The 17,072-nt window shown below is 45.9% G+C and overlaps 1 protein-coding gene across 16 annotated transcripts in view; it reads left to right on the top strand.

The window, feature by feature from the left end:
* Positions 1-17,072, top strand: part of LOC110504742 (peripheral plasma membrane protein CASK) — a 273,170-nt gene that overhangs the window by 121,395 nt on the left and 134,703 nt on the right. For all 16 annotated transcript variants that reach the window (XM_036975207.1, XM_036975191.1, XM_036975202.1 and 13 more), the window contains 2 exons: positions 4,030-4,107; positions 4,388-4,460. In XM_036975207.1, the coding sequence (XP_036831102.1) occupies positions 4,030-4,107; positions 4,388-4,460 (151 nt within the window). The remainder of the gene's footprint in view (positions 1-4,029; positions 4,108-4,387; positions 4,461-17,072) is intronic.

The following is a 17,072-nucleotide window of genomic DNA, read 5'->3' as shown; positions in this document are numbered from 1 at the left end:
TATCAGGACAGCGTACTGTATGGGTAAAGTGAGTGAGTGTAGCTGCATGCAGACGTCCTATAAGAGCTTGCTACACTGACGTCTTCATTTCTGAAATGACATCATCATTTGTACCGACAGATGTATTCTATCGAGTATCATTTTAGAATACGCATAAAATTCATCCTCCAAATGCAACGTCTGCCTACACCCGCGCGTATCGTCTAGATTTTGAATACCTTCAAACACCAAATTATACCTCGTTTTAAAATAGGCCACCTGTCAAACGTGAATAATAATTATTGTTATTTTACCTGTGAAATGTCCAAACTGCATGCAGGGACATTTCACAGGTAAAATAACAATAATTATTATCTATAATATTATTATTATCTATAATAATTTGATCTCAATCAGATTCATGGGAATATACATTCAGATGTTCTTGAATGATGTAGGCCTACAGTGTAGTATGCATGTACATTATGTAGGTTGGCCTAACTATGTTTTCCTGAGCCTCTGGTTGTAACCAATAGCATAGGCCTACCTGTATTTTGTTTCAATCAAAGCTCATATTTTGCCTAGTGGTGCCGTGGTACACAAGCTGTTAAGTGTTGACCCATGAGAAAAAAAATGGGACCACTCAGCTAATCATCCTAAAACCTCATAAGGGGCTGTTTTTGGTCTTATACTTATACTTAAGCAATAAGGCCAGAGGAGGTGTGGTATATGGCCAATATACCACGGCTAAGGGCTGTTCTTAGGCACGAAGCAACCCCCGAGGTGCCTTATTGCTATTATAAACTGGTAAAAAAAAATGTTTTGTCATGCCCGTGTTATACGGTCTGATATACCATGGCTTTCAGCCAATCAGCATTCAGGGCTCGAACCACCCAGTTAATAATGTCTGAAATACCCTTGGCTGTCAGCCAATCAGCATTCGGGGCTCGAACCACCCAGTTTATAACATGCTATTCCATTCAGTTCTGTTGTGTAGAATACTAATAAAACATTGTGACTTTGCGGCCATTGAATAGCTTTGATCGACCTTTTAGTAAACAAGCACCAGTGAGAAGTAGCAAGCGACGCTCCGGTACGCTGCGGCAGGACTACACCTCTGGTGATAATAGGACTGGAGTAGAGAGATGAAGAGAATCAGAGGAGAGAGAGAGAGAATCAGAGGAGAGAGAGAGAGGAGATAATGGCAGAGGGCTGAAGTCGAGAGAGCAGCCAGGGAGGTAGAAGAAGTGATCGAGAAAGAAAGAAATAAAGAGCGAGAGGGGGAAATAATGAAAGAGGTCTGTAGAGGAAGAGATGGTGAGTCCTACCTACGGTGTCTGCTGAAAAATTATAGAGAGAGAGACTGAAAAAAGGAAAGAAAGAAAGAATGACAAAGAAAGAAAGAAAGCCATCAGTGTGGAATATGAAGAGTGTTCTGTTCTAGTCTACTCTGTTCTATTCTGATGTGTTGTTGCGACTTTGTACTGAGGTAGCTAAGGTAGTCAAACGCAGGAGAGCAGAGATGTCAAAGTAGCGTCTTTAATAGGCAAGTCCAAAATGGGTCAGGTACAATACCAATTAATGCCCAACACATAGGAACACACAGTCACTCACGGAAGGAGAAAAAAATACAACGCTCCTTACTTTTCCTACAACACTGTCCACACTTGAATAAACTGAGGAAAACCTCAACGAGCAACATGAAAATAGTCCCGCAAAAATCTAAGTGGGAAACAGGGGTAAATATACACACAGAAATAAAAACAAATGAAATGAACCAAAGACAAAACAAACGGAAAAAGAAAAATGGATTGTGATGGCTTGTAGGCCGGCGACGCCGACCGCCGAACACCGCCCGAACAGGGAGAGGAACCACCTTCAGAAGTCGTGACACTGGGGTGGAGTAGGCTCTGAAGGCGACGCCGACCGCCGAGCACCGCCCGAACAGGGAGAGGAACCACCTTCGGAAGTCGTGACACTGGGGTGGAGTAGGCTCTGAACGTGATGCCCGCTCGATGTCCACATCCACCTCCCATATCACCAGTGCCACCAGATAAGGGAAGTATGGGAGTGGGATCGATGTACCGCTCCTCTGTATCATACAGTCGTGACAGTGCGTCTGCCTTAGTGTTCTGGGAACCTGGTCTATATGACATTGTAAACCTAAACCGGGTGAAAGACATAACCCACCTTGCCTGGCGAGGGTTCAGTCTCCTCGACGCCCAGATGTACTCCAGATTACGGTGGTCAGTCCAGATGAGAAAAGGGTGTTTAGCCCCCTCAAGCCAATGTCTCCACACCTTCAGACCCTTGACGACAGCCAACAACTCCCGATCCCCCACGTCATAGTTTCGCTCCGCCTGGCTGAGCTTCCTCAAAAAGAAAGCACATGGGAGGAGCTTCGATGGCGTACCCGAGCGCTGTGAGAGCACGGTTCCAATCCCAGCCTCGGACGCGTCCACCTCCACCATGAATGCCAAAGAGGGATCAGGATGAGCCAGCACCGGAGCAGAGGGAAACAGAGCCTTCAAGGGACCAAAAGTTCTGTCCGCCTCAGCCGACCACCGCAGACGCACCGGTCCCCCCCCTTCAGCAGTGATGTAATGGGAGCAGCCACCAGCCCAAAACACCGGATAAATCTCCGGTAGTAGTTGGCAAACCCTAAAAACCGCTGCACTTCCTTTACCATGGTGGGAGTCGGCCAATTACGCACGGCTGCAATGCGGTCACACTTCATCACCAACCCTGATGTGGAAATGCGATATCCTAGGAAGGAGACGGCCTGTCGTGACATGTGTTTTGTTCTAGTCTACTCTGTTCTATTCTGTTGTGTTGTGTTCTAGTCTACTCTGTTCTATTCTGTTGTGTTGTGTTCTAGTCTACTCTGTTCTATTCTGTTGTGTTTTGTTCTAGTCTACTCTGTTCTATTCTGTTGTGTTGTGTTCTAGTCTACTCTGTTCTATTCTGTTGTGTTCTGTTCTAGTCTACTCTGTTCTATTCTGTTGTGTTTTGTTCTAGTCTACTCTGTTCTATTCTGTTGTGTTCTGTTCTAGTCTACTCTGTTCTATTCTGTTGTGTTTTGTTCTAGTCTACTCTGTTCTATTCTGTTGTGTTCTGTTCTAGTCTACTCGGTTCTATTCTGTTGTGTTCTGTTCTAGTCTACTCTGTTCTATTCTGTTGTGTTGTGTTCTAGTCTACTCTGTTCTATTCTGTTGTGTTGTGTTCTAGTCTACTCTGTTCTATTCTGTTGTGTTGTGTTCTAGTCTACTCTGTTCTATTCTGTTGTGTTGTGTTCTAGTCTACTCTGTTCTATTCTGTTGTGTTCTGTTCTAGTCTACTCTGTTCTATTCTGTTGTGTTGTGTTCTAGTCTACTCTGTTCTATTCTGTTGTGTTGTGTTCTAGTCTACTCGGTTCTATTCTGTTGTGTTCTGTTCTAGTCTACTCTGTTCTAGACAAAGATCGCACACTAGAGGAAACCCCCCTAGGTCCCTGAAGATTCCACACGAACAAAGGATACGATAAAAACGAACGAGTTTCATTTTAAAGGAATATCCAGAGTTTTATCAAACACACATATACTGACATTAACGCACGTAAACAGTCAGATACATACACGCACACATACACACACACACAGACAGACACATACACAGACAGACACAGACACGCACACAGACACACTCATTCAGACAGACAGACAAACACAGACACATACATACACGCACACATACACACACACACAGACAGACACATACACAGACAGACAGACAGACACAGACACGCACACAGACACACTCATTCAGACAGACAGACAGATACATACACAGCTTTCAAACAGGCCCATAGTAGTGGCACACACTTCAAACTTGAATAAGATAACCTTTTCACCTCCTGAAGTCTCGCTCTCTCCCCTTCTCTCTCTCTCTTTCTACCCCTCTCCCACTCCCTATCCCCCCCCCCCCTCTCTCTCTCCCCCTCTTCCACTCACTCACCCGCTATCACTCCCTTCCTCTACTCCCTCCCTCCATCTGTCTCTCTCTCTCCTACAGTATGGATGGTGCAGACTTGTGTTTTGAGATTGTGAAGAGGGCAGACGCTGGCTTTGTCTACAGTGAGGCGGTGGCCAGGTAAGACCTAGTCCACTTCCCATGATGCTCCATTTGAAATAGTTCCTCTTGTTGCATTGAGTTCCATTCAATCTGATGGCTTCACATTTCTCCAAGGCTGCACTTCGGTATGGCATTCAACCTTTCAAAACTTAATTTAACACAACTAGTGAAAAATAAAATTCTGAGAATAATACCAAAACACTATGGACAGAAATAACCACTTGTCGCTATTACAACAATATTGTTTAGAATCAATAGTCATGGTGTTTTATTTCTGCCTTCCTTTCTCCTGCTCCAGTCACTACATGAGACAGATCTTGGAGGCACTGCGATATTGTCATGACAACAACGTCATCCATCGAGACGTGAAGGTAGGCCCTAGTCTCCGTTTGGTTTGACAGTATGTGTGTTTGTGCACGTGTCTCCCGGAAACAGAGTTTACTTGGAGTTGGAACCTAGCTGTGATTTTACTGTGCTCAGTCCCCTCCTCCACTCCTCAATTCTCTCTTGACCCAGACATGTTTTTTAATCTGGCTGTTTGTCTGAAACATTTCTAAGTGAGTTTGAATTTGAGTTTATTTTTACAGGGAGAGTGAAACAGTAATCAACGTAAATGTTCAACAGCAGTCCCTGGGCAGATTATTAAAAACAATTCCAATAACAATGCAGACAAACAATGAGCAGTGAGCACATGCAGAGCAAAACAGACAGACTGAGCAACATAGGACAAGCAACACAGCATGCAGAGCAAAACAGACAGACTGAGCAACATAGGACAAGCAACACAGCATGCAGAGCAACACAGACAGACTGAGCAACATAGGACAAGCAACACAGCATGCAGAGCAACACAGACAGACTGAGCAACATAGGACAAGCAACACAGCATGCAGAGCGACACAGACAGACTGAGCAACATAGGACAAGCAACACAGCATGCAGAGCAACACAGACAGACTGAGCAACATAGGACAAGCAACACAGTATGCAGAGCAACACAGACAGACTGAGCAACATAGGACAAGCAACACAGCATGCAGAGCGACACAGACAGACTGAGCAACATAGGACAAGCAACACAGCATGCAGAGCAACACAGACAGACTGAGCAACATAGGACAAGCAACACAGCATGCAGAGCAACACAGACAGACTGAGCAACATAGGACAAGCAACACAGCATGCAGAGCAACACAGACAGACTGAGCAACATAGGACAAGAAACAGCATGCAGAGCAACACAGACAGACTGAGCAACATAGGACAAGCAACACAGCATGCAGAGCAACACAGACAGACTGAGCAACATAGGACAAGAAACAGCATGCAGAGCAACACAGACAGACTGAGCAACATAGGACAAGAAACAGCATGCAGAGCAGGGATTCTTTTTATTTAACTTTTATTTAACTAGGCAAGTGAGTTAATTATTATTTTGCAAAGACAGCCTATCCCAGCCAAACCCTCCTTTAACCCGGACAACGCTGGGACAATTGTGCGCCGCCCTTTGGGACTCCCAATCACGGCCGGTTGTGATACCTGGATCGAACCAGAGTCTGTAGTGACGCCTCTAGGACAGAAATGCAGCTCCTTAGACTGCTGCGCTACTCTGAAGCCTTTAACCCATAGCTCACAAGTGTGAACGTGAAGAGTTGTGCTGCTCGTCTTCTCAGCGTTTCCTCCTCTGTCCGTGTCTGGGATTTCCAACATCACTCTAGCAGCACTGAAGCATATATTTACCTAAAAACCAAATCAACTGTAGAGCTTATATTTAGAGTTTCACAATGACCTTCTGTGAGAGTGTTCATGTTATAACAGAAATATAGTGCCTTAGTGTTAGCAGGCTTGTTTGTAAAGTGTAAACCACACAGCTTGTGTTAGTTGTTCAGTGTGGAAACTGTGAGAAAACAGATCGCTAGCTCACACTCTGGGTAACAAGTTGAAGACGTTGGCCGTGGTTTTAGCAAGGTTGAGATGAAGCTGCTAAAACAGTTGTTATTTTACTTCTCCTGTGAGCTGTTGTTGCACTGGTAATGGATCGATAACAATAACCTTTCAATTTTTACTCTATATTGCTCCAGAACCACTAGTCAAACGTCAGCCATTTTAACTCTGACAACTCAAGAGATTGATTGCAGTAACTATGAGTAGTGTAGTTGTTGTTGACAGAGTTGTCACAGTGAGTTGAAGTGAGTTAATGTTGGTGTTGTTCACAGGTAATATGGCGATGCTGTCCTTGTTGAATATGGAGAAACTTGTGTGTGTAGGTGCGTGAAAGTCAAGGTCTTTGAATTAATTTGAATCTCTTAGAAGTATAAATCACAGAACATCTCTATTATATTATTCATAATAACCCCTTCTTCTCGCCACGCTGTGTGTGTATATGCATCATGTGTGTGTATGATAGAGTGTAACCACAGACTGTCACATGCCTGATTACATCAAATGTAATGTTTTCATTCTAGTTCCAGGAAACATAAATGATAATGCAGTTTGGAATGTTTGATTGATTACCTTGTGATAATGGACTAGATTACAGACTACTAAAACTGGAAGATGTGCTGTACACATGTAAATAGCTAGCCGTTTTCAGATAGACGGTGTTTCTGGAGCGATGCCTCACTGTATATTTATTGTGGAATGGTAAAGAATACCGTTAAAATCAAACACTAACTTCATCTGAGCTCCTGTGTCTGTTTACTTTAGGCTATTTATTGTAGAGTAATGCAGAAGCCAAATGCATTGCCCCATGGCAAGCACTGTGTTACATATTTCCCTTCAAATACTGCATATTAGCTGTTTGTGTTCTGTGTGTGTGTGTGTGTGTGTGTGTGGTATTATAATCTCAAAACAAAGGCCAAACACAAAAAGCACACACACACACACCAAAGCCTTCACCTAGCTATGCATGGTCAGCACTGTGGGCGGCGGGCCACTGAGACTCTACAGTTTTTACTGGATCAGCAGCACTGGCAGGTAAAATATAGTGCCTTCAGAAAGTATTCAGACCCTTGACTTTTTCCACATTTTGTTACGTAACATCCTTATTCTAAAATGGATTCAAAAGTATACAGTGGGGCAAAAAAGTATTGAGTCAGCCACCAATTAAAAATCCTACAAGGTGATTTTCTGGATTTTTTTTTCTTATTTTGTCTGTCATAGTTGAAGTGTACCTATGATGAAAATTACAGGCCTCTCATCTTTTTAAGTGGGAGAACTTGCACAATTGGTGGTTGACTAAATACTTTTTTGCCCCACTGTATATCCTCAGCCATCTACACACAATACCCCATAATGAAAAGGTGAACAGGTTTGTAGACATTTTTACAGATGTATACATTTAAAAATATATATATATATATATATATTATTTACATAAGTATTCAGACCCTTTGCTGTAACTCGAAATTGAGCTAATGTGCATCTTGTTTCCATTGATCATCATTGAGATGTTTCTACAACTTAATTGGAGTTCACCTGTGGTAAATTCAATTGGTTGGACATGATTTGAAAGGCACACACCTATCTATATAAGGTCCCACAGTTCACTGTGCATGTCAGAGCAAAGACCAAGCCATGCGGTTGAAGGAATTGTCCAAAGAGCTCCAAGACAGGATTGTGTCGAGTCACATATTTGGGGAACGGTGCTAAAACATTTCTGCAGCATTGAAAGTCCCCAAGAACACAGTGGCCTCTATAATTCTTAAATGGAAGAAGTTTGGAACCACCAAGACTCTTCCTACAGCTGGCCAAACTGAGCAATCATGGGAGAAGGGCCTTGGTCAGGGAGGTGACCAAGATCCTGATGGTCATTCGGACAGAGCTCTAGAGTTCCTCTGTGGAGATGGGAGAACCTTCCCAAAGGACAACATTCTCTGCAGCACTCCACCAATCAGGCCTTTATGGTAGAGTGGCCAGACAGAAGCCACTCCTCAGTAAAAGGCACATGACAGCCCGCCTAGAGTTTGCCAAAAGGCACCTAAAAGACTAAGACCACGAGAAACAAGATTCTCTGATCTGATGAAATCAAGATTTAACTCTTTGGTCTGAAGGCCAAGCGTCAACTCTGGAGGAAACCTGGCACCATCCCTACGATGAAGCATGGTGGTGGCAGCATCATGTTGTGTGGATGTTTTTTCAGCGGCAGGGAGACTAGTCAGGATCGAGGCAAAGATGAATGGCGCAAAGTACGATCCTTGATGAAAACCTGCTCCAGAGCGCTCAGGACCTCAGACTGGGGTGAAGGTTCACCTTCCAACAGGACAACAACGCTAAGCACACAGCCAAGACAATGCAGGAGTGGCTTCGGGACAAGTCTCTGAATGTCCTTGAGTGGCCAAGCCAGAGCCCGGACGTAAACCTGATCGAACATCTCTGAATAGATCTGAAAATAGCTGTGCGGCAACGCTCCCATCCAACCTGTAAGAGCTTGAGAGGATCTGCAGAGAAGAACAGGAGAAACTCCCCAAATACAGGTGTGCCAAGCTTGTAGCGTCATACCCAAGAAGACTTGAGGCTGTAATCACTGCCAAAGGTGCTTCAACAAAGTACTGAGTAAAGGGTCTGAATACTTACGTAAATGTAATATTTATTTTTTAATTTGCAACATTTCTAAAAATCTGTTTTTGTTTTGTCATTGAAAGGTATTGTGTAATGGTTTTTTTTCTCCTCATCAATTTAATAAGTTTTAGAATAAAGTTATAATGCAAGAAAATGTGGGAAAAGTCAAGGGCTCTGAATACTTTCCAAAGGCACTATACCTCTGTTAATACATACACACTTATTGGCAAAAGCTGGACACGAAATACAATTTCCTAGCCACCGTGCTTCTACATTGCTTGCTGTTTTCTGTATAACACTTTGACATTGGCCGATGTAAAAAGGGCTTTATAAATACATTTGATTGATTGCAAAACTCAACTCTATTCTTTGTACCGTAGCAACAGAGAGAAGTGAATGTTCGCTGCTTCCAACAGTGATCTTTCTATTCACCCCAGTAGGCTCCAAGAGGGGCAGTGGTAGTAATGGCAGCCTGTGTGTTTGTCCTGTCTACACGCTGATAACCAAACACACTGTGGGAATTGAAGAGAGTTGGATCTTATCTGTGAAGGCTAATAGCTCAATATGGAGGAAATGTCACATTCTCCATATGAATGGAGAGAACGAGGGAAGGATGGATGAAAGCGGCAGCACTAGCAGAGCGATTAATAGATATACAGTAGGAAAAGCCACAGTCTACACAATGTTAGCTGGTAGAATGTGTTAGTGGCTTCCTAATAGTCTTGTTCGTGTTACTTATGGGATGGTGTGCGTCTACTGGTAACTATCTTGTAATGGGAAACAATGGTTCCTGGTGTCTGGATATAGACAAAATGTCATGCTGGTGTAAAGGATTTGGAGACAGGCGCAGGAATACATCATCATCTGAGTCTTTAATACACCCAAAACAAACACGTATACAAAACACTGGGATGTTCCCAAACATAAGAGCGAGGGTAAACCTCGTAGAACGACACGGAACCCGTAATACGCAATGCACAAAACACACAGCAGCACAGGCTGAGACAATGCAATAGATACTCATACCACCAACAGACATGGAAACAATAACATGCAGCACAGGCTGAGACAATGCAATAGGTACTCATACCACCAACAGACATGGAAACAATAACATGCAGCACAGGCTGAGACAACGCAATAGGTACTCATACCACCAACAGACATGGAAACAATAACATGCAGCACAGGCTGAGACAACGCAATAGGTACTCATACCACCAACAGACATGGAAACAATAACATGCAGCACAGGCTGAGACAACGCAATAGGTACTCATACCACCAACAGACATGGAAACAATAACATGCAGCACAGGCTGAGACAATGCAATAGATACTCATACCACCAACAGACATGGAAACAATAACATGCAGCACAGGCTGAGACAATGCAATAGGTACTCATACCACCAACAGACATGGAAACAATAACATGCAGCACAGGCTGAGACAACGCAATAGGTACTCATACCACCAACAGACATGGGAAACAATAACATGCAGCACAGGCTGAGACAACGCAATAGATACACACCATCAACGGACCTGAGAACAATAATCGACAAAGGGCACATTTATACAAACACAATCAGTCAGGAATTGGAACCAGGTGTGCTTAATGACACAGTTCAGTACAGCCTAGAAGGCCGGTGACATCGACCTCCGGAACTGAACAGAATGAGCTGTGACCCACTGGAATAGTTCATGAGTCTGAGCCATGGAAGAGATGTTGTGAATTACAGCACTAATCTGCTGTAAATAGCCAGGATGAAGCAGGTTTAAAGTGGAGCCCACCCAAAAAATGCATTTAGCCTACTGCAACACCCGGCTCAAACAGAGAGGGATGCTATGTTAGCTAGCAGGCTATTCAACAGAGAGGGATGCTATGTTAGCTAGCAGGCTATGGCTATTCAACAGAGAGGGATGCTATGTTAGCTAGCAGGCTATGGCTATTCAACAGAGAGGGATGCTATGTTAGCTAGCAGGCTATGGCTATTCAACAGAGAGGGATGCTATGTTAGCTAGCAGGCTATGGCTATTCAACAGAGAGGGATGCTATGTTAGCTAGCAGGCTATGGCTATTCAACAGAGAGGGATGCTATGTTAGCTAGCAGGCTATGGCTATTCAACAGAGAGGGATGCTATGTTAGCTAGCAGGCTATGGCTATTCAACAGAGAGGGATGCTATGTTAGCTAGCAGGCTATGGCTATTCAACAGTGGATATCTTCCGAGTCAAGGTAAGCTTTTGGTTTATTTAATTTATTGCCACCGGGCCCGGCTGTGACTGTACTGCATGATTGTAGCGGGTTTACTAACGTGCTAGTATGTTGTCTATGACGTGACAATGATGTAGGCTGTGTGTAGCTGTTAGTGGTCATGGTATGAAGGTTTGGCTTGGAAAGTTTTTTGGGGGGCTGTTGTGTTGTGCACTGAAGTCCACAAGTGAAGGGTAAGAAGAGTTGAGCGAGTAGATAGTTGCGAGAAGGAATTATATAGACAAAGTGATCATGCTGTTTATGCGGCTGCTATGAAAGTGAACTGTTTTAGTGTGATCAGGGGTGCATTCATTCTGTGGACAAACATTTACTAAATGGAAGCAAGCAGAATGAAAAGGAGATAAAAATATCTGAATTTGGCCAATAGAAACTTTCATTTGCAACTGTTGGACTAATAATTACACCGTAGATCAGCTAGATGCAGGAAAAAGTGTGCAAGGAGGTATTGAATGTGTTACTTACTGTCTGTCACCTTGATTACTACAAAATTCTCTCAACCTGTGTGCACCTACGTTGTAAACGTTCATTCATAGGCTAGGTTGTAGCAACCTCATGATAGGTACAGGGAAATTTACAGTATCATTTAGTAGCCTAAACTTTTCGTTGTTACATTGAGCTGGGTGAATGGAATACGAATGACAACCATCCAATATGCTGTAATAGAAATGAATCCATTCTCATCTTAAACGGTATTGACCGTGCGAGGGATTTCCTCCTCTTCGTCTGAAGAGGCGAGGTGAGAAGGATCGGAGGACCAATATGCGGCGTGGTAAGTGTCCATGGTTCTTTTAATAAGAAATACTAAACATGAACACGACTGAAATACAAAAACAATAAACGTGGAACGAACGAAACCCAAAACAGTACCGTGTGGTGAAAAACACAGACACGGAAACAAACACCCACAAACAAACAGTGAAACCCAGGCTACCTAAGTATGATTCTCAGAGACAACTAATGACACCTGCCTCTGATTGAGAATCATACTAGGCCGAAACATAGAAATCCCCAAATCATAGAAAAACACACATAGACTGCCCACCCCAACTCACGCCCTGACCATACTAAATAATGACAAAAACAACAGAAATAAAGGTCAGAACGTGACAGACCGCCACTGGTTAAAAGTAAAGGTGGATTTACCAAACTTTGTGTGAAAAGGTAGCACTTTGAACATCATATTTAGACAAGGAAAAATAAACAGTGTACACTCTGCATAAAGGGTAAAGTTGAAGGCAGAAGTCACTTGTTGAAGCAGGTGTAGGTTAACAATATTGCTGCTGCCTCTGGGCCGTATCAGTCCTTGGTTGAGTCTGTACAGCACCAGTGATGTTTTTCCCCTCTCTCATTCTTTCTCTTTTTAAGTGTGTGTGTGTGTGTGTGTGTGTTTGGCAATTTCTCGCATGGAATAGTCTTCATTTCTCAGAACAAGAATAGACTGACAAGTTTCAGAAGAAATTATTTGTTTCTGGCCATTTTGAGCCTTTAATCGAACCCACAAATACTGATGCTCCAGATACTCAACTAGTCTAAAGATGGACAGTTTTATTGCTTCTTTAATCAGAACAACAGATTTCAGCTGTGCAAACATAATTGCAAAAGGGCTTTCTAATGATCAATTAGCCTTTTAAAATGATAAACTTGGATTAGCTAACACAACGTGCCATTGGAACACAGGAGAGATGGTTGCTGATAATGGGCCTCTGTAAGCCTATGTAGATATTCCATATAAAATCTGCCGTTTCCAGCTACAATTGTCAGGTGCGTGAATGAGGACCCAAAAGCGAATTAACAAACAGAGTTTCTTTAATGATGAACACACGTGGGCTCAGATGGACAGGTAGATTCCGACAGGACAGGACAAGGTTGCAGCAAACACGATGATAGTCTGGTTCAGGCATGAGACACACAAACAAGAATCCGACAAAGACAGGAGCAGAAACAGAGAGAGATATAGGGACCTAATCAGAGGGAAAAAGGGAACAGGTGGGAAAAGGGGTGAATGAGGTAGTCAGAGAAGACAAGGAACAGCTGGGGGAAAGAGGGACAGAAACGGTAACCTAGTACGACCAGCAGAGGGAGACAGGGTGAAAGGAAAGGACAGAAAGACACAACATGACAATACATGACAGTACCCCCCCACTCACCGAGCGCCTCCTGGCGCACTCGAGGAGGAAACCTGGCGGCAACGGAGGAAATCCTCGATCAGCGCACGGTCCAGCACGTCCCGAGAGGGAACCCAACTCCTCTCCTCAGGACCGTACCCCTCCCAATCTACGAGGTACTGGTGACCACGGCCCCGAGGACGCATGTCCAAAATCCTACGGACCCTGTAGATGGGTGCGCCCTCGACAAGGATGGGGGGGGGGGGGGGGAAGACGAGCGGGGGCGCGAAGAACGGGCTTGATACAGGAGACATGGAAGACCGGGTGGACGCGACGAAGGTATCGCGGAAGAAGAAGTCGAACTGCGACAGGATTAATGACCCGAGAAATACGGAACGGACCAATGAACCGCGGGGTCAACTTGCGAGAAGCCGTCTTAAGGGGAAGGTTCTGAGTGGAGAGCCAAACTCTCTGACCGCGACAATATCTAGGACTCTTAGTTCTACGCTTATTAGCAGCCCTCACAGTCTGCGTCCTATAACGGCAAAGTGCAGACCTGACCCTCTTCCAGGTGCGCTCGCAGCGTTGGACAAAAGCCTGAGCGGAGGGGACGCTGGACTCGGCGAACTGAGATGAGAACAGCGGAGGCTGGTACCCGAGGCTACTCTGAAAAGGAGATAGCCCGGTCGCAGACGAAGGAAGCGAGTTGTGGGCGTATTCTGCCCAGGGGAGCTGTTCTGACCAAGACGCAGGGTTGCGAAAAGAAAGACTGCGTAAGATGCGACCAATAGTCTGATTGGCCCGTTCTGCTTGACCGTTAGACTGGGGGTGAAAGCCGGAAGAGAGACTGACGGAAGCCCCAATCAAACGGCAAAACTCCCTCCAAAATTGAGACGTGAATTGCGGACCTCTGTCCGAAACGACGTCTGACGGAAGGCCATGAATTCTGAAAACATTCTCGATGATGATTTGTGCCGTCTCTTTAGCAGAAGGAAGCTTAGCAAGGGGAATGAAATGAGCCGCCTTAGAGAACCTATCGACAACCGTAAGAATAACAGTCTTCCCCGCTGACGAAGGCAGTCCGGTGACAAAATCTAAGGCGATGTGAGACCACGGTCGAGAGGGAATGGGAAGCGGCCTGAGACGGCCGGCAGGAGGGGAGTTACCGGACTTAGTCTGCGCGCAGACCGAACAAGCAGCCACGAAACGACGCGTGTCATGCTCCCGGGTGGGCCACCAAAAACGCTGGCGAATGGAAGCAAGCGTACCCCGAACGCCAGGGTGGCCGGCTAACTTGGCAGAGTGAGCCCACTGAAGAACGGCCAGACGAGTAGGAACGGGAACGAAAAGAAGGTTCCTAGGACAAGCGCGCGGCGACGGAGTGTGAGTGAGCGCTTGCTTTACCTGCCTCTCAATTCCCCAGACAGTCAACCCGACAACACGCCCCTCAGGGAGAATCCCCTCGGGGTCAGTGGAGGCTACTGAAGAACTGAAGAGACGAGATAAAGCATCAGGCTTGGTGTTCTTAGAGCCCGGACGATAAGAAATCACAAACTCGAAACGAGCGAAAAACAGCGCCCAACGCGCCTGACGCGCATTAAGTCGTTTGGCAGAACGGATGTACTCAAGGTTCCTATGGTCAGTCCAAACGACAAAAGGAACGGTCGCCCCCTCCAACCACTGTCGCCATTCGCCTAGGGCTAACCGGATGGCGAGCAGTTCGCGGTTTCCCACATCATAGTTACGTTCCGACGGCGACAGGCGATGAGAAAAATACGCGCATGGGTGGACCTTGTCGTCAGAGAGGGAGCGCTGAGAAAGAATGGCTCCCACGCCCACCTCTGGCGCGTCAACCTCGACAACGAACTGTCTAGAGACGTCAGGTGTAACAAGGATAGGAGCGGATGTAAAACGATTCTTGAGGAGATCAAAAGCTCCCTGGGCGGAAACGGACCACTTAAAGCACGTCTTGACAGAAGTAAGGGCTGTGAGAGGAGCTGCCACCTGACCGAAATTACCAATGAAACGACGATAGAAGTTCGCGAAGCCGAGAAAGCGCTGCAGCTCGACGCGTGACTTAGGGGCGGGCCAATCAATGACAGCTTGGACCTTAGCGGGATCCATCTTAATGCCTTCAGCGGAAATAACAGAACCGAGAAATGTGACGGAGGAGGCATGAAAAGTGCACTTCTCAGCCTTCACAAAAAGACAATTCTCTAAAAGGCGCTGGAGGACACGTCGAACGTGCTGAACATGAATCTGGAGTGACGGTGAAAAAATCAGGATATCGTCAAGGTAAACGAAAACAAAGATGTTCAGCATGTCTCTCAGGACATCATTGACTAATGCCTGAAAGACAGCTGGAGCGTTAGCGAGGCCGAAAGGAAGAACCCGGTATTCAAAGTGCCCTAACGGAGTGTTAAACGCCGTCTTCCACTCGTCCCCCTCCCTGATGCGCACGAGATGGTAAGCGTTACGAAGGTCCAACTTAGTGAAAAACCTGGCTCCCTGCAGGATCTCGAAGGCTGAAGACATAAGAGGAAGCGGATAACGATTCTTCACTGTTATGTCATTCAGCCCTCGATAATCTATGCAGGGGCGCAGAGACCCGTCCTTCTTCTTGACAAAAAAAAACCCCGCTCCGGCGGGAGAGGAGGAGGGGACTATGGTACCGGCGTCAAGAGCTACAGACAAATAATCCTCGAGAGCCTTACGTTCGGGAGCCGACAGAGAGTATAGTCTACCCCGGGGGGGAGTGGTTCCCGGAAGGAGATCAATACTACAATCATACGACCGGTGTGGAGGAAGAGAGGTGGCCCTGGACCGACTGAACACCGTGCGCAGATCGTGATATTCCTCCGGCACCCCTGTCAAATCACCAGGCTCCTCCTGTGAAGAAGAGACAGAGGAAACAGGAGGGATAGCAGACATTAAACATTTCACATGACAAGAGACGTTCCAGGAGAGGATAGAATTACTAGACCAATTAATGGAAGGATTATGACAAACTAGCCAGGGATGGCCCAAAACAACAGGTGTAAAAGGTGAACGAAAAATTAAAAAAGAAATGGTTTCGCTATGATTACCAGAAACAGTGAGGGTTAAAGGTAGCGTCTCACGCTGAATCCTGGGGAGAGGACTACCATCCAGGGCGAACAAGGCCGTGGACTCCCTTAACTGTCTGAGAGGAATGTCATGTTCCCGAGCCCAGGTCTCGTCCATAAAACAGCCCTCCGCCCCAGAGTCTATTAAGGCACTGCAGGAAGCTGACGAACCGGTCCAGCGTAGATGGACCGACAAGGTAGTGCAGGATCTTGAAGGAGAGACAGGAGTAGTAGCGCTCACCAGTAGCCCTCCGCTTACTGATGAGCTCTGGCTTTTACTGGACATGAAGTGACAAAATGACCAGCAGAACCGCAATAGAGACAGAGGCGGTTGGTGATTCTCCGTTCCCTCTCCTTAGTCGAGATGCGGATACCTCCCAGCTGCATAGGCTCAGCTCCCGAGCCGGCAGAGGAAGATGGTAGTGATGCGGAGAGGGGGGCAACGGAGAACGCGAGCTCCTTTCCACGAGCTCGGTGACGAAGATCAACCCGTCGCTCAATGCGAATAGCGAGTTCAATCAAGGAATCCACGCTGGAAGGAACCTCCCGGGAGAGAATCTCATCCTTTACCTCTGCGCGGAGACCCTCCAGAAGACGAGCGAGCAAAGCCGGCTCGTTCCAGCCACTGGAGGCAGCAAGAGTGCGAAACTCAATAGAGTAGTCTGTTATGGATCGATTGCCTTGACATAGGGAAGACAGGGCCCTGGAAGCCTCCTCCCCAAAAACAGATCGATCAAAAACCCGTATCATCTCCTCCTTAAAGTCCTGATACTGGTTAGTACACTCAGCCCTTGCCTCCCAGATTGCCGTGCCCCACTCACGAGCCCGTCCAGTAAGGAGAGATATGACGTAGGCGACACGAGCAGTGCTCCTGGCGTAAGTGTTGGGCTGGAGAGAAAACACAATATCACACTGGGTGAGGAACGAGCGGCAT

The sequence above is a fragment of the Oncorhynchus mykiss genome, chromosome 3 (assembly GCF_013265735.2).
Source record: "Oncorhynchus mykiss isolate Arlee chromosome 3, USDA_OmykA_1.1, whole genome shotgun sequence".
Classification (NCBI taxonomy): Eukaryota; Metazoa; Chordata; class Actinopteri; order Salmoniformes; family Salmonidae; genus Oncorhynchus; species Oncorhynchus mykiss.
Note: the sequence above shows the minus strand (reverse complement) of the source record. Positions and strands in the feature narration are given on the sequence as shown.